A 24477-nucleotide genomic window follows, 5' to 3' on the forward strand; every position below is an offset into this window, starting at 1 on the left:
AGCTGCACGTGTATATTTCTGTAGCTTCTAACTTACTAACATATGAAGATTAGTTAGAAACATCTTTTACAGTTTTGGTGGATGAATCTGCATTTATACATAGATATTCATGATTGAACTATATGGTGTAACCAATGAATCTTGCTAATTTAATAAGACATTGTTCCATGTAGTTCCCAATCTCAAAATGCTGATGCTACGGGCCTATGAAAGTTAAAGGGAACCTGTCACCAGGGACCTCATTTTCACTAAAGACAGATTGTAAAAGCCCATGTGTAAAAACACAGACAAGGCACATGTTGTTTTTTGAAATGCATCCAAACCAAAGCCCAGCCCCTGTGACTACCCCAGGATTTTGTCAGGGAGCAAGGTAAGTTATAACAGTCAATTATATTGTAATGCAAATGCTTAGAAAAGGCACTGCTGGTGTAATGGGCTTCTGCAGCCTGTCGTTATTGAAAATGAGGTCCCTGGTGACAGGTTCCCTTTAAGCTTTCTACTTCTTTTCATTTATATATACCCATGGTGTACATTCCTGCTCTATAACATGCTACCTACAATTCACACTTCCATTAGACAGATTGACTTTTTGACTTTAATACGGTTCTTAATTAGCATATTAACGGAAAGATTAACCAGCTTTGTTCCCCAATACAGTACTTGATCAATGCCCAGGGCCATTCAGTCTTACTTACAGTCTCAGACCACCTAACACGTATATGTACTGTCACGGTATACTGAATATGCCACCCAAAACACTAGCCACAGGTGCCATCCTCATTCCCTTTATCCAAACCATTCACGCTTCAGTGTTTCTGGCTAAACATAAGAAAGCAGTGACAGGCAATCTAATATGGGGAGATGACTATAGCACTGGGACCTACGCCAAGTGGATGCCCTTGTCCTAAATGCATCACAGTTTCTGTCTGATATTTGTTTTTGTCTATTGTGCAAAAAAAGTATTGTGTTAACCTCCTTGAACATTAATAAATATGCAGCTGTGAGCCTGCTCCCGTTTTCTATTTTATCATAAAGTTTTAAGACAAGACATGATGAATTATTTATGACATACTCCTAGGGGGCTGATATGCTTGAGGAATCACTCTACTAATACAGAGCCAAAAGCCTTCCAAAATTCCCACTGCTGTCTGTGTCTAACAAAATAATATAACCAAAATTAACCTTTAGGAAGCTGTAGAGAAATAGTCACCAGTAAACCATTTAGTAAAGAAAAGGACCACTTGGCATCTACACAGTCTACCTACAGGATGGGACAATAGGAGAGGCAGGCAAAAAAAAGAAATGTTTTGGAAAAGCTTAGAATGTTTGTTTGGTGTCTCAAATATCCTCATATTAAACGTAATGCCCACTTATAAATCTATCTTATATTCTAGGATTCACATAGCTATACCCTGCCTCCTGCTTGTAAGGGATGACAGGAACAAATCTGACACCGGCAGCAAAGATAGAAGAATCAGAATAAAAGAAGCATATTATGATTAAAAAGTGAAACTCCGCTGACTCATACTGCAATTCTTTGTGAAATTGTAATATTGTGTGTACAGTATCTAACCAGCTCTTAACAGCAGAAGTCAGGGGAGAGCAGCGAGGTGTGGGATTTTATGGGAATAACTATTATCAAATAGATCTGTACTACATGTAATGTGCTGCTCTCTTGCTGCACTGCTGGTATTCTACTGTTCCCTTTCAGTCTTACAGTGTTGGATCCTGGGTTCAAATCCCATCCAGGTCAACATCTGCAAAGAGTTTGTATGGTCTCTCTGTGTTTGTGTGGGTTTCCTCCGGGTCCTCCGGTTTTCTCCCACACTCCAAAACATACTGGTAAGCTGTTTAGATTGTGAGCCCCATTGGGGACAGGGACCAATTTGGCAAACTCTGTGCAGCGCTGCATAATCTGTGTGCGCTATATAAATAAATTATTATTATTAGTGCTACAATACTATGTACCTGAACTACATGTAATACACTTTACTGTTATCCACCTTTGCTACACTATGTACATAATATTTACCTCGTCTTATTGATAGAAATGAATTTGGACCTACGCGTTTTGAGAGTGCACCGTGCATGGCAGTGCTAGCACCACAATTTAAAGAGCCTCTTTAGAGCACTAAGCACCTTTTATAGCTTCAACTCTAGTAACATGTGCTCCGCTCTCGAAACGAAGTTCCAAATCTATTTTAAAATAATTGAATGTCATTTGTACCTTGGTCCATTTTGTCAAGGCAGTGCAGTGGATATCTCCATTTTTTCATAACTCCCCATATGCTTAGCCCTGGAGTCTTTTTCTTACAAACTGGAAGGAGATTACTGCAGCCAAAGCCTTTTGGAAAGTTCTGTCTAACACAGAGGTCATCCCAGTGCCACAACAATGCCAGTATAGACGTCTGTTTTCTGACCCCAGAGTGTGAACCAGCCTTCATGGGCGTCAAGTAGTCTTCTCTTTTTTTGTTGCCGTTTCATATAATATCTACCTGAACTACATTTACTACTCCTTATCTGTACTATATGTGTAACATTGTCACCCGCCTGTGCTACAGTATGTATATAATATCTACCTGATCTACATTCACTACTCTTTATCTGTACTATATGTGTAACATTGTCACCCGCCTGTGCTGCAGTATGTATATAATATCTACCTGATCTACATTCACTACTCTGTATCTGTACTATATTATATCTGTAACACTGTCACCTGCCTGTACTACAGTATGTATATAATATCTACCTGATCTACATTCACTACTCTTTATCTGTACTATATGTGTAACACTGTCACCCGCCTGTGCTACAGTATGTATATAATATCTACCTGATCTACATTCACTACTCTTTATCTGTACTATATGTGTAACACTGTCATTCACCTGTACTACAGTATGTATATAATATCTACCTGATCTACATTCACTACTCTTTATCTGTACTATATGTGTAACACTGTCATTCACCTGTACTACAGTATTTATATAATATCTACCTGAACTACATTCACTACTCTTTATCTGTACTATGTCATTCACCTGTACTACAGTATGTATATAATATCTACCTGAACTACATTCATTCACTACTCTTTATCTGTACTATGTCATTCACCTGTACTACAGTATGTATATAATATCTACCTGAACTACATTCACTACTCTTTATCTGTACTATACGATGTAACACTGTCACCCGCCTGTACTACAGTATGTATATAATATCTACCTGAACTACATTCACTACTCTTTATCTGTACTATACAATGTAACACTGTCATTCACCTGTACTACAGTATGTATATAATATCTACCTGAACTACATTCACTACTCTTTATCTGTACTATATTATATCTGTAACACTGTCACCCGCCTGTACTACAGTATTTATATAATATCTACCTGAACTACATTCATTCACTACTCTTTATCTGTACTATATGTGTAACATTGTCACCCGCCTGTGCTACAGTATGTATATAATATCTACCTGAACTACATTCATTCACTACTCTTTATCTGTACTATATGTGTAACACTGTCATTCACCTGTACTACAGTATTTACATAATATCTACCTGAACTACATTCATTCACTACTCTTTATCTGTACTATATTATATCTGTAACACTGTCATCTGCCTGTACTACAGTATGTATATGATATCTACCTGAACTACATTCACTACTCTTTATCTGTACTATAAGTGTAACACTGTCATTCACCTGTACTACAGTATGTATATAATATCTACCTGATCTACATTCACTACTCTTTATCTGTATTATATCTGTAACACTGTCACCTGCCTGTACTACAGTATGTATATAATATCTACCTGATCTACATTCACTACTCTGTATCTGTATTATATGTGTAACACTCTCACCTGCCTGTGCTACAGTATGTATATAATATGTACCTGATCTACATTCACTACTCTTTATCTGTACCGTATGCTACATGCACATTGTACCATATTAACCGTACTTTTATGAAGCTGTGTCGTGTGCAGGGTGTGCCTGATTCCTGAATTGTGGTGGGCAGTCTTCATGTATCTGGTGCCCATGCACTGCTCTGTTTGTATGCACCATTTTGGTTTTTTAGGTGCACTTTGTTCATGCTGCAGAATTGTGGTGCACGGTCCAACCAAGCACTAACACCCCCCTTTAGGGGCACAGTTTTTCTGTCTTGTTGGTCACAGTGCAGCCGCAACACAAAACTGGCGCTGACATAAATACATGTGCATGCGCATTTTAAAGTTTCTATTTTTTTAATGACACTTTGACAGCTTTTGTACAATTACTAATTTTCCATAGCCTTTTGGTCTCCAGTCACAATGGGTGTCCAAGAAATAATTAACCATGTAACTTGAGGTTCCATTAATGATGAGAGAAATGATAAACATACCCTTTTCACACGCATGCTGCGTCTCTCCATAGCATTTCTTACAAAAGGCGGCTTTTTAGAGAGTGTTGAGCTATCGCTATCACTGCGGTTCAACTAGAAAAATAACAAAAGGAAAAGAAAAATGGTCATTATCAAGACAGATTGGAGCTCCCACAAGACATTAAGACAAGTCTCTGTAGATTAGGATCTAATCACCATGAATTAGCATGTACACATTAAATGGCCCTTTGAGATTCCAACCACGGGTGGAAAATATTGTGCCACACATACTAATGAACATATGCTACATATCCCCACCAACTGTTTGTGCTTCAGAAATAAAGCAATTTTACATAAATTATTACAGTACAGATTATACCATTCTCTAAAACCTCTCTTTTTCTTACACGGCAGATGTATTGACTCTGAGGCCCAGGGGAGAAGGTCTTGGAGCGGATGATGGTGCTGCCTCTTATAAATTGTGCTTGTATTTGATTGGTTGCTCTCTTGTCTTTTGGGCGAACAACAGTGACGGAATTAGGAACTCCTTCTGTGTTGGTTTCTTTATCAACCTACAAATTTATAATACATTGAAGATTTTTACCAAGCAATAAGTGTTGAGTAGAAGAGTTATCCATTTATACCCTAGAACAGTGATTTTCAACCTGTGTGCCGTGGCACACTAGTGTGCCGCGACACATGGTCAGGTGTGCCGCGGGGAAATTTCCCCAAACTATGGTGCCCCCTGTGTTTTTGTTACAATGTAGGAGACGTGTACAATAACACATGTGCAAGCTTTGAACCTCGTGCGACAAAATGACGCCACCAAGGCCGGCGCATCATCCTAAGAGTGGAGAGACTCCCGCATTTGCCCACCGCCAAGGTAATGCCCACCAATAATGCTGACTATATGAGCTTTTGCCTGAGTATATGAACTGTTGTCAGAATACTCAGCATATGAACTGGTACTTTTAGTACTCCAGCAGTATACTGCATATAACAATGAGAAATGTAAGATGAGAAATACTATAGTCATGAGGCTGGAGTACTACAAGTACCAGCTCATATGCTGAGTATATGAGCTGGCACTTGTCCTCTGGCCTCATGGCCATAGTACTTCTCATTGTACCCCTTTATTTTGCAGTATATGAGCCACAAAATAATCAGCACCATATACTAAAAACAGGGAGAAACTGAGAACTGTTGAGGAAGAGCTTCGTGTGTGTCTTTCCACCATTCCTGCCAGGATATCCCTTTTGTGTTTATCGAAACAGGCCCAGGTTTCATAAATTTAGAATCTATATTATTAACTATATGTATAATATGACTGTTTTAGTGTCATTTTGTGCTATTTTGGTTGGTGGTGTGCCCCAGGATTTTCTAAGTATAAAAAGTGTGCCGCGGCTCAAAAAAGGTTGAAAATCACTGCCCTAGAAAATACAGTGCATTTCACAATACAACATAATACTAATAGCCAAACCACAAAAACATGTACACAATCAGAACTCTGCTTTATTAAAAGGGTATTTGCACAAAAACAAGACTCTTAAATATATTCATGCTAACAAAATAACAGATTCTCTTATTCACTGTTATTAACAAAAATACAGCATTTCACAAATATAATTCCAACCTGTCTCTATTAGTCTTGATGCTTACAATTTTGGCTGTCCCTAGAACCGACCGTAAAACTTCTGACTATGGTTAGATTCTTCTCATGAATAGCTTCTCTTGCCTGCATACTGCAGTTCTCTTACTCTACAAGCTACAGACAGATAAGGTTTTTATCCTAGGGGAGTGGGAGGCATAGCAAAGCTAACTGTGTGTGTTATAGGTAAGACAGCAGAGCTGGAATATATCATTGTGTGAAATATCCATCTCATGGCTCTCATCATCTCTCATCTTTGCTCCGTCTCTTCTCTCTTTTGCTATGTGTCAGATACTAGCAGGGTCGGAATGGCAACAGGTGGACGGGGGGATCCATTGGTGGGCCTTGAGCTATTGCAGGGGCCACGGTCCCAATTGTGGGCCCCTGACTGAGATAATAGCTAGACGCAGCTGCTTGACATACATATAGCACAGCCAATTTCCAATGACATTGGCATCTTTAAGATGCCAAAGTGATTGTTACTCAGTGTGACACAGCCGGAGACTTTCCGGCTCATGTCCCACTCTGACCCCAGATGTGCGGAGCGTGATGACATCATCATGCAGCCGCATATTCTGTTGCAGTCTGTCATGACTACACTGTTGCACTACAGTAGGAAGAGAGGTGGAGGACGTGATAATTTTTTTTCCCCTACAGCCCAAATGAAAGCAGCGTGAAGGTATATATAAAATGGGGGTTGTATATATAAAATTCCGAACCTCCTTTAAATCTACAATGGTGTTCTTAGACTTTACTCCAGTCTGTACTCCAGTCTGACCCTGGATACTAGTAGAATGTTCAGAAGCTAAGTAAAAGTGTAGATAAACCCTCTTCCCTAATAATCTAAGCACATTGTCAGTACACAGCTGAATAATAAAGTGTCTGCTTAGAGTCCCCGGCCACACTCTGGAACTTTTCAATGACTATCACTGAGTGATAGGAGTGAAACAGCAATAAAAATTGAGTAAAAGCGTAAAGAAAGGGGGTGATATTTATTGGGTAGACATCAGTAGGGGATTAAAATTTGAGAACTTTCTTTCATGGGCAAACCCCTTTAACTAGCTTTATATAGGAGAGTATTCTGATTGGGAATACCAGCCAGTTAAGACTTTCGTAAATTTCTCTCAAAACAGTGATACAAGAAAAAGAGCAGTATATAGTACATTCTCACTAGACATATTAGATATGGAACTTGTAATACAACCAAACAGCTCACTGATAACAAAAGAAAAATAATCTATATAAAATAAAAAAGAAATTGAATTATGATACAGGAAAAGCTAGATAGGAAGTATGTATTTAGGCTCATATTCTCTTCATGGATACAACAGTCTGGACAATCAAACTACTTGATGAATTCAATTAAACTGTAAACTTGATTAGCACCAGGGCAAAACATTGCTAAACAAGGTAGCAGCGCCTTAGGCAGGACATCAATAACACATTCACAATGGGGCAGATTTACTTACCCGGTCCTGTCGTGATCCCACCGTGCGCTGTCTGACGAGGATGCGGGTCTGCCGCGATTCACTAAGATCGTGTGCCCGAGTTCCTGCATCCGTCACTTCTGCGCCGAGGTCCGCCGGAGTTCACCTCCTTCTTCCCGGTGCTTGTAAGTTCTTGTCTTGCGACACAATTCTAAATGTTAAATCCAACGCGTTGTCCGAATCCGTCGGGTTGTCTGATGGCACGCCCTCCGATTTCTGTCGCAAGCAATTGCTGATGCAACAAAATCCGATCGCGTGCGCCAAAATCCCGGGGCAATTCGCGCAAAACGAAAATCGGCGGGAAGCCCGACGAAAATGCGATCCACGGATCCTTAGAAAATGAGCCCCAATGTCACATCTTGCTAACACTTATCAATACACAGCAACTCCCGCTCACCTTGATGGGGTCTGACTCAGGTGCTAATTCGGAGTCTTCTTGTTCACTCTGCACATTGTCATCACATTCACCATCTTCTTCATTGTCTGTAGCAGCTTCTTCATCCTGCATAGCGTCGGACTCTTCATGCCTTAATGTGATTAATAGTATTGTGTATAAGAATATATCTACGCTGCATATTCCAAAAATATATATACGAGGCACCAGTGAACTGTAGCTTTACTATTTTACCAGAAGATGGAGCAATTTCTCAATTTAGGATTTCCAGTAACATTTACCTAAACAATGGAAGATGCTCATATTTCATGTGAAGAGCTCAATGTGTTTTATATCACAATGTGTCTAACATTTGTTGTGACTGACAAATGACAACATATTTACTGCACTTATCTATGAAACATTTAAAAAAGGGGGGCTCTAATCAGGTCAACTATGTTGTAGTTATCCGTGTAAACATCCATGGGAGCCCCAGGTAACTTGACCTGTTGGCAGCAGGACTCAGGACTTAATGTGACCTCCCCTTTCCTACAAGGGATCATACACTTATGCAGCATGGTGGCTGAGTGAGTAGCACTTTTGCCTTGCAGCGCTGGGGTCCTGGGTTTGAATACCACCCAGGTCAACATCTGCAAAGAGTTTGTATGTTCTCTCTGTGTTTGCGTGGGTTTCCTCCGGGTAGTCCAGTTTCCTCCCACACTCCAAAACATACTGTTCGGTTGTTTAGATTGTGAGCCCCATGGGGACAGGGACCGAATTTGTCATGCTTTGTGCAGCGCTGCGTAATCTGTAGGCGCTATATAAATAAAGAATTATTATTATTACTGTATGCACACCCCTGCCGTGAACACCATTCCAATGTCAGTAGTTGCAAGGGTACGCCAATTTATGGTATGAGGCATGTATGATGGACTAACTAGACACCCCAAATCGGCTATGGTATTCAAAGCAAGCTAAGGAAATTACATTTAAAGCTCTAGTGTTGCAGTAACTGATGTAGGAGCAATCATTTTTCCTGCTTACCACATAATATCTTTATCTTCATATTGTCCAATGTCTTCAAGTTTTTCCACATCCTCAAGTTCTGCAGCAGTCTGTACCAAAAGATTAGATACCTGAAGAAAGACAACATTATAAATATGTGATTTGGTTTTTGACTCCCCTCAGTATAAAGAGTTGTATGAGGGCTTGTTATCTGTGGGACAAGTGATAATTTCTACATAGTGATGTATGGCACATGGCACCGTATTCTGGGTAGAGATAGGGCGTGTGTATGTTGACCATATATACATCACCCATACGGTCGTGTGAATATAGCCTTAGGCCAGTGGTGGCGAACCTATGGCACGGGTGCCAGAGGTGGCACTCAGAGCCATTTCTGTGGGCACTCAGACCAACCCTTCAGGACAGAGTTCACCATAAAGGACCAAATCCTGCTTTCTCAGGCAACTTAAGAGATACTGTTTTAAAGAGACATTTCATTGGCTGTTTGTAACTGCGGGAAAAGTGAGAGGCTGTTGACAGAACTGCAATGTCTTTGGAGGTCCTCCTGCTGGACCCACCATTCTCATTCTACAGAGAGATCCCAGAAAGAAGCTACAATGAGGGTCTGCATTTGCCCTTCTTTCAACTGTATTGGTGGCCTCAGGGGGTTGATACGATTGAAAATTGAGAAGAACAGGTTACTCCTTAAAATGCCATGTTGGCACTTCACGGTAAATATAAGTGGATTTTAGTTGTAGCTTGGGCACTCAGTCTGTAAAAGGTTCGCCATCACTGCCTTAGGCTATTCTTTGTCAAGGGTATATGATGGGGGCTCACAGTCTGTTAATTTATGTGGACTTGTTGTCAAGTGGTTAATGAAGAATCCCATGTCCAACATACAGCTATGTGTTATTTTAGCTAGTCACCACAGTTACATGGAAGCTGCACTGCAGAGGTCATGCAAATGTGGTTTTAAGCTTAATCTATGTTATTTTATACAGCTTTATATTGTAACGTTCCCACAGGGATCCATGGACTGAACGGTTAATATTAGGATAGGTTTACACAGGGATCCAAGGACTGAACGGTTAATATTAGGATAGGTTTGCACAGTTTCTGTATACATTTGCATGTAGGCCATAAAAAACGCATGCATGGTTTTATTGTTGCAGATTCCACAGAAAACTTTACAGTAAATCATTTTTTGTAATCTACATCTACTGTACATATGGACTAAATACACTACAAAAGTAGATTGAAGGGGACAGTGTATTCTTTATTTTTACCAAGTTCCTGCTTACACTATTCATCTGCAATAATGATAATAATTATAATATAAAGTGTAAATATAACACAAAACTTTCTTACAGGGTTTTCGTCCTCTTTATCTTCAGGGCAAGTGTTGTTTTGTTTATTTGTCTTTTGCTTCTTCAAGTGTCGGTAGCTCAGGAGATTGTACCACCGGACTTCTTTCTCTCCAGATCTACAGACGTCGGCCAGGCTGATCTGGGCTCCTGCCTGCAGAAAACAGCAAGAATAAAGGTTACCCCTTATCTAGATGTGGGGGGTGGGGGACACTACAAATACTGGGGCATGAAATGTGAAACTTGGTTAATCAGAGTTGAAACAATTTTTTGGTACATTTTTATTCTGCAGAGAATGCAAATATTTTCCGTAAACCTGCAGGATTTTACATCTGATCCTGCTCTGAGCCATTGCCACAGCATCAATGCATGAGAAAGTCCTGAAAGTTAAGCCATGCATTCTGGCTGCTGTGTACAAAATGTGACAAAGCATGAAAAGACATCACGCTGTAGCCATGGCAACCGTGGAACCAATCTGTACTTTTCAACACCAGAGATAAAAAGACACCCAATTAAAAGGACATGTATTATGCATCGCACTATAAATATCAAAGTCGTTGTTTGAACTTCCTATCTGAAGGCCAACGCAGCCCCCACAGAAGATGTGCTTCTGCTCATCACAATGGTCCTTAGGAGCTCCCTTTGCTATTTTATGTGACAAAGCGATCACAAACAATTTACCCTCATTGTATCAAAACAGGAGCATCAAAAAAGAATCTTGAAGGTTGATACAATATTTGTGTCTGCGTGTATGTGAGTGAATGTACGTGCGGGATATATGCTTATGTGTACCAATATAGTAGCATATAATAATACATCATGAAAAGATATTATTCTGGTGGTCTTAAAAGTTTTTTATTTTTGATTCTTTTCCCCCTTTCCTGGTATGGTATATTTTAGGGTTTTTTGTGTATTTTTTTTAATCTTAGACTCCACTTTAACTATGGATTAACTACAGAGCCAACCTAAATTGCATTAATAAGTGAAATTCTAGGACAGTCATGGGGAACCTTTTAGAGGCCGAGTGTCCAAACTACAAGCAAAACCCATATTTTATGCATAGTGCCAACACAGCAATGTAAGCAGGAACTTATTTTTCCCTGCTCTGTTTCAGTTTCCGATGGTATTGGCATCCAGAGGACACAAATACAGTAGAAAGAAGGAGGCAAAATTCAGATTATCATCGTTACTTCCCTCCTGAGTCCCCTGAAAAGGAACAAGCATGGGGCCCAGAGCAGGAGCTCCAATGTTAATCCAGCTCTGTCCACACCTCCTCACTCCTCCAGTCTCAGACAACCCAGTATGTAGCACTTTAAAACTAGGCTGTCTGACTGCCTGACAGTGCTGGGATGAATGTCTGAGTGCACGCAGAGAGGACTCTCAGTGCCACCCCTGGCACCCATGTCATAGGTTCTCCACCACTGTTCTACTGTAATGTACTCAAAGCTACAATTTCACCACTAAACTACCAGCACCCTTAGTTAGTGTAGCCTTCTCTTTAATTGTAGAACAAGCCCATTTATGTTTTAAAAAATTGGCTAAAAAGTAAAAAACTCTAATGAGCTGAGAAAAGTCACTGTTCGTTTTTATAGCACCTAGAACCATCGTTTTGGTATCATATTAAAGATAAGAATTTCATCTTTCATCTTAGTGCTTTGATGGAAAGAAACATGAGAGCTGATGAAACGTGCCTGGATAAGTAACATTTACTTCATGGTAAGCAATATTCACAGGGTGACTGAGCCCTTGGCAGCATTCATGCTCACAGTTGTTTGATCCAGTTACTTCCCTGATATCAATGCACAATGCTATATGTTGCCTTAAGAAACTTGCAATGTTTAAAAGGAGCAAAAATACCACAAAAAAGCTAAACCCTTCACAACTGAACTCATCTTTAAGAAGGCAAAATATGACCTAAATACAAACTAAGCTTTGCCATGTACTTGACACAGTTCACATTTTTGCACCGAAATGTAAAACATTCAGCTTCAAAGTTATATTTTTTTATTGATGCGGCTAGTAGAATAAAAAAAAAAAAAAAAAAGGAAAGTACTCTTTTTAGTTTTTCTTTGCAGTTTTATCTGATATTGCAAATCACTGTTTCAAACTGGTTGGGTCTCCTCAGTACAGTGTAGAGAACTGGATTGGCTGTGTGAGAGGCTATTGACGAAGGTCAGACAGTAGGTGTTCTCCTCATGGAGAGATTGCCAATTAAAGCTACCTTAAAGGTGAGTGGAGACTTAAAGCCATAGATGCTCCACTAGGGAATTCTGTGAAGAATGCAAATACATTTTCTAAGGTGTTAAATGGAAAACAATACCTCCTTTTGCTACCTTGAAAGTCAGCCCCCTTAACATCAAGTATGACCTACAAGAAGTCCCAGAAATCCCTAGTGGAGCATCTATGGCTTTAAGTCCCACATGCCTTTAAGGTGGCCTTAATTGATAATCTCTCCATGAGGAGAACACCTACTGTCTGACCCTAGTCAATAGCCTCTCACACAGCCAACCCAGTTCCCTACACTGTACTGAGGAGACCCAAACAGGTCGAAACAGTGCTGTCTACAGTTGGGAGTCTGTTCCTTCTAGACTGGTTTGGCTTAATCCCACACCATATCTTTAGACTTCTTATAGGTCATACTTGGTATAAGGGGGCTACCTTTCAAGGTAGCAAAAGGAGTCACCTTGGAAAATGTTTTGGCATACTTCCCACAATAAATGTCCATTAGCCTCCCCTAATTCATGAAATGTTCATCAGTCTCCCCTCATTTATGAAATGTCCAGCAACTTCCTCTCATACAAGAAATGTCCAGCAGCCTCCTCTAAATGATGAAATATTCAGCGGTCTCCCCTCATTCATGAAATGTCCAGTGGCTTCCCCTTAACTAATTAAATTTCAAGCAGCCTCCCAGCCCAGCAACCTCTCTTATTCATGAAATGTCCTGAAGCTTCTCCACATTCATAAAATGTCAAGCAGCCTCTCTTCAATAGTGAAAACTCCAGCAGCCTCCCCTTATTCATGAAATTAAACCCAGTACTCACCTCAGACGATCCCCTCAGCTTCCTCTTCTCCCTCGAAAGTGCAGCAATGAAAATCCCGATGAGGGAACCTTTCTAAAAGCTTGCAGATATGATTTTTATGGTTCATCGATAAAAGTATTACTATAAGATAACCTCAGTCAGCTTTTTACTTTTTAAGTGAGTCAATGCCACCTGAGATAACGGTGAGTGGCTTGTGCCCTACAGAATATTGTGGATATCCAATATATTATAAGAGAGAAATAAATCAATTACCAGACATTCTTCTCGATGTTTGCTCTGTAATATGCAGACATCAATTCTCAGTGTTTTTTGACGTAAAGTTGCATGAGATACTGGCACCAAAAACATCTCGCTGTACATCAGGCTGTCTGATACTTCCACAGTTCTCGTCCGGAATAAACAGCTTGTGCTTTCAGAGCATGGAAGAACAGCAATACGGATGTAACTTCAAAAGGAAGTAGGGAAGAAGAGTTAATTTTTCATAGTTTTCTGCAGAACAAGGTGTACATACAGTACTCTGTCTATCAAATCAGCAAGCAAAGAGAAAATCCCTTCTAAGCAGCCCACTGGATACATTACAAAACCTTTATATAGCAACAGCTTATTTCTATCCTATACCAGGTCTTTCTTCAGGATTGAACAAATAAACAAAAATGTTACAGAAACCATATTCCTGACAAATTCCTTAAAATCTGGACCCTAAAGGAGATCTACCATCAGATTGATGGTAGACTGTCCTCACCACACGGCACATGACCTGCCCTTGCAGCAGGATACTGTTTTATTTAGTTCCGGTAGAGCCATATACATGAAAAAAGTACTTTATAAAATATGCTAATGAGCATATATATCGTCTTTCAGCGATAAGCGGGCGGGATAATAAGTAGGGGGGCGTACATTTTTCATGTGTATTTGGTATTCCTGAGCGACAGAGAAATTACTTTTCAGTTGTGCAGATCTCTTCTCCACCTATTCTCCATTTCATACATTTGTGTTGCCTGCATGCCTTAAAGGGAACCAATCACTAGGTTTGGGGGTACTGAAAACACAATTATTTCTTAATGCAGCCACAAACACCATTACCATAAAAAGTCTGGGGCCCGCAACTGCAGCAAGGCACGCTGGTGGTTTAGGGACTGAAAGTCTACTGCCAGGTTCCCTTTAAATGACTCATATAAGAATACTACTCTAAGTTTTGTTGTGGTTCCTTGGAGTGTTATAGTTTGATACTGTGGCCCTGGATCAGAAAAACTTGTACACCCAGCTCTCGGGGGTCCTAAAATTGCGTTACACATAGTTGGGTCATTGCCTTGGTGGTACTTACTAATGTAATTTAGAAGAAAGGCTGCTTTGGAGAAAGTATACATATACAATTAGAATTTTATTATAAAGAAGATTAGCATGAGAGGCATAGCAGCATAGTCTAATAAACAGATCAAACAGAATATAGGAAGATTTCATGGGAGGTATAACACGGGTCTAACGCACTGTTTCATCACCATCAAGGTGGTTGTTTTACATCTACACCATAAACATTTGTGTCAGGGCACGTCCCTGCGTATGATGTGTTCAGAAACTTGTAATTATTATATAACATTAAAATGCAAATAGAACAGGAATCTGATTAAGCAGTAAACTATGTCTTGCACAGTGATGGGAGGCTACATTGAAGAGGGAGCTGTCATTTATGGTACACACCTGCAATACTTTCTCACGTTCTTGACTGTCATTAGACAATTTAAGCTTGAAAATGTCTGACTTTAAAGAATTTGTCATACTTACACTTTCTGGTTCTGTTGTAGTAGCAAAGCGGCTGTGTTATCAAGCTGCACAATAAATATAGCAAACTGTCTGTTCTTTTCATCATACCTGAAGAAGAAAAAAAGAAAAGAATTTCATAATAATTTATACATTTCAAGCTCAAATAAAGTGAAGAAGGAAAAAATGTTCATTCAACCAAACAAATCCAACTCTAATACTGCCATCAATTTATCAGGTTTCCCTTAAAATTTTAGTTTGTGACCAGCTCATTGTTGAGGGTCCCTTCTAACAAAAAGGTACCGCTTCACTGTTAATAATGACTTTGCACATTATTTTTAGTGCAAACCGCTTGAACATGTATTTGAAAAATGTCCGAGTGTCGCGGCTGCACTGACATAAAGGGGCGTTCCGCTGCACATTCAGATCACAAGATGTTTAGGCAGAGTCCGACAGGATTGTATAACAAGCCCTGGCCCAGATTTACTAAGGTCCTTGCACCAGTTTTTTGTCTGACTTTGCACATTCTTTTATGTGCAAACTGCCTGCACATGTATTTATAAAGTGCCCGCGCCACAAATGTGTCGCAGGTGACCCTCTCTGTCGCGGCTGCACTGTTCTTCACACAGCCCAAATGGGCATACTGGTGCACATCTGGACCGTGCGCCGCATTTATAATGCACTTCTATCAAGTCTGACAGAAGTGTGTCATAAACCAAATGTTAAAGGTGCACCAAATAATGTTGGGGCAGCGCAAGAAATGCCAGATTCATGAAAAACGGGTGCCACAATTCATGAATTTGGTGCCCTCTGCACACTACACAGGCAAACTGCATGTATTGCAGTTTTCAGTGTTTTTTAGTAAATGTGCCTCATAGGTTCTTGCTGTAAATGCTGGCCCGGCTTAAGCGTTTGGGCTACAGCTTATATTGTAATGTACAAGTTGTAGCTATGCAGGGCACAGCACCTGTGTGAAGTCAAGCAGGATGAAAAGTTTTACTTCCTGGAAAGGTCCAAGGAAGGAAGAAAGCTCACGACCATATGAAAATGGCCTACCCGTATCGTACCGCTTTCTTACAGGTTCCATACGGCCAACATGTCAATGGACAACATGTTCCAACCATATCTTTTGCCGTTCTTAACACCATACCGTATACTAGCTGTATAAAGATATAGTGCATGTCCTATTTTCTCCCGTATTTCAGTTCCCTATGCCCTTAGACGTCTATGGGGACGTATAAATACAGGTTAAATACATACTGCATAAAGATGAAAAACATCACCTATATAAGGTCTCATAAGGCACAGAAATGCAGGACTGGAGAAATCACACGTTCGTGTGAATGCATCCTTAAGATGTGTTTACACAGCAGAAATGCGTGTAGGATAAATCCCCCTTTAATAGAAAATTTTAAAAAACTTTTATCCCTACACAGAGTGGCTTGATTTAATAAGATGATTTGGCATGTGCTACCCACCATGTTTTGGGAGCAGAACTCCTGACACAGTATAAATCATGCCATGCAAGGCACACACCATGAAAACTGTGATTTAGTGCCCTGCTCATAATTTTTGAGGAAAACTTTTGCTTTTTTGATTTGTTTAACGATCTGTAAATTATTATAGTTTTCTTACTGTAATATATAAATGATAAGAGATACAGGAACATTATTTACAGGAATCAGTGGCATAAACAGTAGATGGAGCATAAGTGTGCATTCTTGACCTTACACTTCATTCATTTGGGGTACAACAGACCCCCATTCTCTTGATCTGTGAGAGCCCCAATTATGGGAAGTCCACTAATAAGCAATTATCCCCTATTTTATGGAAAGAAGAAAGCTTATTGTAACCAAAATATCCCTTTAACCCTTCATAGTTTTAAAATAAAAACTGAAACTGCCAGATACCAGTAGAAAAAGCAAAAAAAAAGGTACAGTGGTAATGAAAAGCAATGGAAAACACTGCAGGAAGGCTTTATTACTGGAAAGAGGTGAACACAAGTTTATCCTTACTTCATCCCAATCTTGATCCGGGCTGTACCAAGGCTCTCTAGATCTTCACCATCACACTCTGTATTATCAAGTATCTGCCTAAAACACCAACAAAAATGTTTACATTTACCACATACAATGAGAGTAAGGACTAAACAGGAAACGTCCAGCCCTCCGGATTTACTAAAGTCTCCACCAGAAAATGGTAGAGACTGCTCCCGATTTTTAGACCAGGTTTCACTGGTCTAAAAAAGTCAAACCTGGCGGAAATCAGGGAAATGCAGGGGACCGACCTTTAAGATTTACTAAGAGGCCGGAGTTTTTAAGCTGTGCCGTGTAGACATCTTTTAAATGATAAAATGTATGTATTCATGGAATCACATAAGACTTGAATAAATATCAGTCACAGACCCTTACACTGGGCAAGTAATAGACAGAAACATGTATCCATATCCTGAAAAAGATTAAAAAGCCTATTTTTAAATGTATGAATTACCTCTGTGTAGCTGCCTCATAGACACCACTATCTCCAGCAACGGACTCATCAGATATAGCTGCCGAAACTTTCAAACCCGATACTGGAAGGCAACCTAGACATATCCAAAGATATACACAAGAATCAGTGAAATAAACACTCCTCCGTGGCTCCCGCTGTCCTTCTGATCCTTGACCGTTTGTACATGTTTAATTTTTTTTTTAAGACCCCCCAGCCCAGCTCCTAATTTTTGTGTAACTCTCGGACAACCCCTTTAAGGCAGTGGCAACTAATGTGAAAGAGTGGCCCACAGAGTTTGTGTGGGTTTCCTCTGGGTCCTCCAGTTTCCTCCCACACTCCAAAACATACTGTTGGGTTGATTAGATTGTGAGCCCCATTGGGGACAGGGACTGGCTTGGCAATATCTGTGCAACGCTGCTGTGTGTGCTATGTAAATGAAGGAATTATTATTACAATCATTAACCCTTCATCTGGTTTTAAACGGCATATTTTCAATTATGTTAGTTAAGACATTTTACCATTCTCTTCCCCAACAATGCCTTTATAGTAATTTGCTATGTGCAAAGAACTTTTGAAGCCCTATTTTACCTGGTCGAACAGCTTTGCCTTCTATTTCATGTAGATAGTTATCAGAAGAGAGGCCAAGTTCTGAGAAATGGTTGCTTAGTTCAAATTCATCAAAGTCCATATTGCTTAAGAAAGCATCTCCCGTTAAAAGAGGGTCTGTTACTAGAGGGGAACAAGGAGGAGATGGCGAAGAAAGTGAGGACCTGGGTGACAATGATGTCAGAGATTTAGGAGTACCAGTCAAAGACCTCAAGGCCTGGACACGATTTGTTGAATCAGACTTCTGAGATTTTACCACTTCATTTTCATGGATGGTTGTGATGCAACCAGAAGGTCGGAATCCAGATGCTCCTTCCTGAAGCATAAAGTCCATGTTGTTCTGGTATTCCATGTCTAACTGCTCTAACTGTTCGTAATACAAATCTGTACAACTTGCAGATGTAGACGAATCCTGACTTGAGGTCACTAGAGAGCCCATGCTGGATGCTAAGGATCCAGGGCTGCTGCCCGATGAAAGTGACTGAGTGCTAGTTGAGAGACTGAAAACATGAAATAGATAAAATATATTATCTTGAATGCAACATATAAACTTTCTAATTAGATACAAAATAGACAACTGGTTAAAGGGGTATTCCAGGAATAAGCATAATTCATATTCAAATGGGTCATGAAAATACAAGCTAATATGTAAATTAATTGTTCTTTAAAATTTTGCTTCCCTAAGCAGAAAAATTTTGTGAATGTACACTATAATGGAGAATAAAAATATTACTGGCCCTTTAATCAATCCTGTAACTTTTTCCATGTGAAGCAGGCACAGGACAGAAGATGGCTGCTGATCACATGCCGACATCACATGCCTGGGCAGGTCATGTCCATATTACATGCCTGGGCAGGTCATGTGATCATCACTATGTTTGGTTGTAGTTGGTTGCAGTGCATCCAGTATGGCCTGTATTGTGAGATGTCATTTCAGTGGAGCCCTGTGCAGTGATGGCAGTTACACATCATTACTATGGTAACAGAGCAGGACAGTCTGTTACATTATCACTGGGAGCAGAGCGTAATAGGGAGGAGCCGTTACTGAGATCTGATGGATCATGGAAATTGTAGTTGTAGATGGTGGCCATCTTGGAGATAACTCCGCCTACATTGGAGAGGCCATAACATTTTGTGAATCATAAAAACAAACTGCCTAAACTCAGTTTTGTGATTAATAACATTGATTTTTGTTGTAAAGGTGGTCCCCTACTTTAAAACAATTGACTTACAGACAACCCCTAGTTAAAGACGGACGCCTCTGCCACTGTGACCTCTGGTGAAGCTTTCTGGATGTTTTATTATAGTCCCAGACTGCAATGATCAGCTGTAAGATGTCTAATAAAGCTTTATTTCTATTCCTTGGTCCAATCACAGCAAAAAAAAAAATAAACTCTGGGGCCAAAAAATGTTTTCGATCTACAATTATAAAATATACAGTTTCAACTTACATACAAATTCAACTTAAGCACAAACCTTTGGAACCTATCTTGTACGTAACCCGGGGACTGCCTGTATTCATTTATTTATAGCATTATGGGTTTTTGTATCATATGTTCATATTCCTGGAATACCCCAAATCTATAAGAAAGCGGAGGTTCAGAGTACAAGTACAATTTTGTTCCTTATCTTATCAGGAATAGAATCTTGAAATCCAAGAAATCCAAAGCAAAGGGACATTAGTTAGGTGAAGAACTCTGACCCTGTGTTTAGTTAGAGTGGTGATAATATGTGGAGAATTTGTGTTTGAAATCTTATATGCATTGCATTTGGTAGGTTTATCATGGCGGAAACTACGTGGTGACACATTTACCACCAATCTATGGTTGGTTATGCGCAGAGGCCCTCAGGGGCCCCCCCACCCTTGGGAAACTGCTCCTCCATGTGTCCTTTTCAATTATATGAAAACACCCCTCACTTGGCTTAGCGACGCCCCATGCTCCTCTACAGCCAATCCCGAGTGAGTGGGGTTATTCATATATTTGAAAAGGACACATGGAGGAGCAGTTTCCCAAGGGTGGGGAGAAACTGCTCCTTTCCAACCACTCCTAGGGGCCGAGTTCCTAGTCACACAGCAGATGCTAATGAAAGGTACAATATAACATATCTTTTTTTCTGTAAAACCTATTTTTTTTATACAAAAACACTTTGGCAGGTTATGTACTATGGTCTGTGGGAACTGGGGGAGTGCTAAACATGGGTCTCCTAGTGACAGGTTCCCTTTAAATGCTCAGAAAATATTCTCATATACTCCGTGGGCTGATTAATGTTACTCATTATGATCAGAATACTGTATGACATATGACTAGGTCAACACAGTTGTGTCATTCAAGCATTACACCTAATGTATAGTGATTATTAGTGCACCATATAAGAATAACCATGTTGTTTAATACATACCTTTTCAATTGTGAATGCAGTGATGCAATTAACCTTGTTGTCTCTTCTAACTCCCTGACCAACTGGTTTCTTTTACTGCTCATCTTCAATCTAAAATATTAAAGAAAAGCATTAAACTCTATTATGCATTGGCATCATGGGCCCCCAGCGGTATAGTAAGAATTAAATATTAATACTTGACCTTGTATACATGTACAGTACGTTGACGCTTTTTTATTAGTTTAGTTTACTACACATGACAGTCTGAGAGTAGTGTTAGTATATTTGAGGAGATAACAAACTTGTCCGGAACATATACAGGCAGTCCCCTACTTAAGAACACTCGACTTACATACGTCCCCTAGTTACAAACGGACCTCTGGATATTGGTAATCTATTGTACTTTAGTCCTAGGCTACAATGATCAGCTGTAACAGTAATCAAATGTGTCTGTAATGAAGCTTTATTGTTAATATTGACACTTATGACAACCCAACATCTTTAAAATCCAATTGTCACAGAGACCAAAAAAGTTCTGGCTGGGATTACAATGATAAAATATGCAGTTACATACAAATTCAACTTAAGAACAAACCTACAGACCCTATCTTGTATGTTACCCGGGGACTGCCTGTATAAGAAACAGTGTCATCAAATCATTAAATCAAGTGAAAATACTTCCTTCTCCATTTATCAGGCTTATCTAGCTTCAGGGATAATCTAAGTGCTTATAGACACTAACATACAGGCACATGTTGGGCGGGTTGAAGAAGAGGAGAAGCGAGCGCTGCTCACTCCTCCTCTCTCCATAGAAAATAGAGCCACACGTCCATTATTATGGCCAAATATAGACCGTGCTCCATGCTTTTTTGCGGCCACGGCATGGTGAGCACATGTTGTGCTCACTGTACTGAGCCCGGGCGCCATAGACAACTATGGGGGACGTACATGCGGCCGTAAATTTGTGGCCAAATATACGTTCCCCATACGTTAGTGTGCACGGGCCCTAAATCTTAGCTGAACTCTGTCTGGACTGTAGCTCACAGATGTGTCACATAAAACAAGAAAATAATGATTTTGCAATTAAAATCCCAATTCTTGATTCTTAAATCTACTAACGGGGGTGAGTCGAGGGGCCTCCATACATATTAGGTCAGCTAATCCTGGTTGATTAGTATCAAGTATAAAATGAAATCAATAATGCAGATGATAATAGAAAACTATGTAATATAATTTATTAAAGAAATATGTTCCTGTGTCCTTCATTTTGCCTTTGCCTTTCTTATTTCTTAAAGCAGTTTGCGTAAATTAGCTTTCTGTGCTCAGACACCACTGACAGATGAAACAACCTGATAAGGTTTCTCATGCCTTAACTGTTTTAAAAAACATATTTATTCATGAAAATATTCTTTAGGTATGGGAAGAGTAAATAAATAACCTCCTTTTCTTATTTGCAAATGTATATATAGGACCAGAGAATTATAGGCAGAGGAGGAAAGGCATATGCCAGAGGAGCATCCCACTTGTGGCTGAATGCATCTAACTTCGAGGTGGTCTCTGAATAACTGAGAGAGTAGAAAAGTTCCGCTTTCGTATTTTCTCTGGTGGCAAACAGATCCACTACAGGTATTCCCCACATCTGGGTTAGAAGCTGGAATACTTTTTGGTTCAGACACCATTCGTTGTGGTCTAGTTTTTTCCTGCTCAGAAAATCTGCCACCTTGTTGTCCTTCCCTCTCAGATGAACTGCTGATAGGGACTTGATGTTCGATTCTGCCCATGAGAATATTTCGCTTGAGAGGTCTGAAAGGTCTGGAGATCTTGTACCCCCTTGATGCTGTAGGTAGGCTATTGTCGTTGAGTTGTCCGATAGGATTTTCACGTGTTGTCCCACCAGGAGATGACTGGCTGTCTTCAGGGCTTCCAGGACTGCCCTTAGTTCTCGATAGTTGGACGACATTCTTTGGATAGGAGGAGGCCAACTTCCCTGGAAGAAGGACCCTGCTATGTTCGCACCCCAGCCCTTTTGACTTGCATCTGTCTGGACTATAGATAGCGGCCAAGGATGCCATGGAACTCCCTTCTGTAGGTGTGTAGGAATGGTCCACCACACTAAGGACTGTTTGACCGCAGGAGTAATGCTGATGTAATTGTCCAGATGTAGGGGATCTTTGTCCCATGATTGCAGTATCCAGCCTTGTAGGACTCTTGTATGGTTCTGTGCCCACTGGACACACTGGATGCAAGATGTTAACTGCCCCAGGAGCTTCATAGCATCTCTTATCGAGCATCTCTGGTGATGGAGAAAAATGTTCACCTGACCTACCAGGCGTTCTGACTTTTCTCTGGGAAGATAAGATTTCTGGTTCACAGAGTCTAGGAGGGTCCCCAGGAAAAGGATCTGAGTATCTGGATGCAAGGCAGACTTCTCCCAGTTTATAATCCATCCCAGATTCTGTAGCGTTTGGATTGTAAAGTCTCGGTGTAGAATAAGTTCTTCTCGATTTTTCGCTATTATGAGTAAGTCGTCCAGATATGGAACGACCAAGACTTGATGTGTCCTTAAGAAGGCTACGACCTCTATGATGATTTTTGAAAATACTCTTGGCGCTGATGCTATCCCGAAAGGTAGAGACCTGTATTGGAAGCATAGTTTCTTCCCCTGCGGTGAGACTATTGCGAACCTCAGAAACTTTTGAGATGGAAGGTAGATAGGGACGTGGTAATACGCATCCTTCAGGTCTATCGTGCACATGTAGGCTCCTGGATGGATCAGTGTTACTGCAGACTTTATTGACTCCATCTTGAACTTCCTGTACAAGAGATGCTGGTTCAAACCTTTGAGGTTGCAAATCATCCTGTGGGATCCATTTGGCTTTTGAATGAGAAACAAGGGGGAGAAGTGACCGCCCTTCCACTTTTCTTCTGGAACAGGTGTAATTACGTCCATCTGAATGAGTTTCTGGACTTCCTGAAAAATTAAAGCAGTCAACTTTTGAGACTCCAGGCTGGTCAGGATAAACTTGTGGGGAGGAAGAGATGTTAATTCTAGCTTGTACCCTTGCTTTATTATGTCCAGAATCCAAGGGTTGGATGTGATCTGGGACCATCGTGCAAGGAACCCTAGTAACCTTCCTCCCACTCTGGCGTCATTGTCTCCCAAATGAGGTTGAATTACTGGAGCTGAGGAGGAAGCCTCTACCTCTACCTCCTTTCGGATGGCTCCAGCGCCCTTGCTTGCCTTTGCCTCTGTATGAATTTTTTCGATCTCTAAAGTCCTGAAAGGGCTGTTTCCTGGGTGGTTTTTTAACCTCAGGAAACCCTTTCTTTTTGTCCGCCGCTTTCTCCAGAATAGAGTCAAGTTCCGGACCAAACACAAATTCTCCCTCAAATGGAATGCTGCAAAGTTTGGACTTTGACCTGAAATCCCCACACCATTGCCTTAGCCATAGCGCTCTTCTAGTTGCAATGGACAATGCTCCTTCTTTTGCAGAGAACCTGACGGATTCACCAGATGCATCAGCAATAAAGGCAGTAGCCGACTTTAGAGTTGGAAGAGTCTCTAACAGGAGTTCTCTGGGAGTGCCTTCCCTAATGTGATTTTCCAGCTCAGATAGCCAGAAGTACATTGTACGGGCAACCGAGGTAGTGGCTACATTAGCTTTTAGATTAAGCATAGCAGACTCCCAAGCTTTTTTAAGTAAACAGTCAGCTTTCCTATCCATAGGATCTTTTAGCTGGATAGAGTCTTCAAAGGGCAGGTCAGTGCGCTTTGTTAATTTTGTTACCTGGACATCAACCTTGGGAGGTGAATTCCAGAATTTAGTATCACTTTCGTCAAATAATAGACGATTCCTGAATTCCTTAGACACAGAAATCCTCTTTTCAGGATCTCTCCACTCTTCCTGAATGAGTTGTTTGAGAGTA

The 24477-nt window shown here is 40.4% G+C and overlaps 1 protein-coding gene across 1 annotated transcript in view; it reads right to left on the minus strand.

The window, feature by feature from the left end:
• Positions 1-24477, minus strand: part of WWC1 (WW and C2 domain containing 1) — a 116113-nt gene that overhangs the window by 5085 nt on the left and 86551 nt on the right. Inside the window, exons 10-20 of the mRNA XM_072145956.1 lie at positions 20572-20661; positions 18154-18671; positions 17566-17659; positions 17091-17168; positions 15100-15186; positions 13570-13762; positions 10281-10430; positions 8952-9043; positions 7932-8061; positions 4807-4971; positions 4421-4513 (exon numbers count right to left, since the gene is read on the minus strand). Coding sequence (XP_072002057.1) covers positions 4421-4513; positions 4807-4971; positions 7932-8061; positions 8952-9043; positions 10281-10430; positions 13570-13762; positions 15100-15186; positions 17091-17168; positions 17566-17659; positions 18154-18671; positions 20572-20661 — 1690 coding nt within the window. The remainder of the gene's footprint in view (positions 1-4420; positions 4514-4806; positions 4972-7931; positions 8062-8951; positions 9044-10280; positions 10431-13569; positions 13763-15099; positions 15187-17090; positions 17169-17565; positions 17660-18153; positions 18672-20571; positions 20662-24477) is intronic.

Source organism: Engystomops pustulosus, chromosome 4 (genome assembly GCF_040894005.1).
Source record: "Engystomops pustulosus chromosome 4, aEngPut4.maternal, whole genome shotgun sequence".
NCBI classification, from domain to species: Eukaryota; Metazoa; Chordata; class Amphibia; order Anura; family Leptodactylidae; genus Engystomops; species Engystomops pustulosus.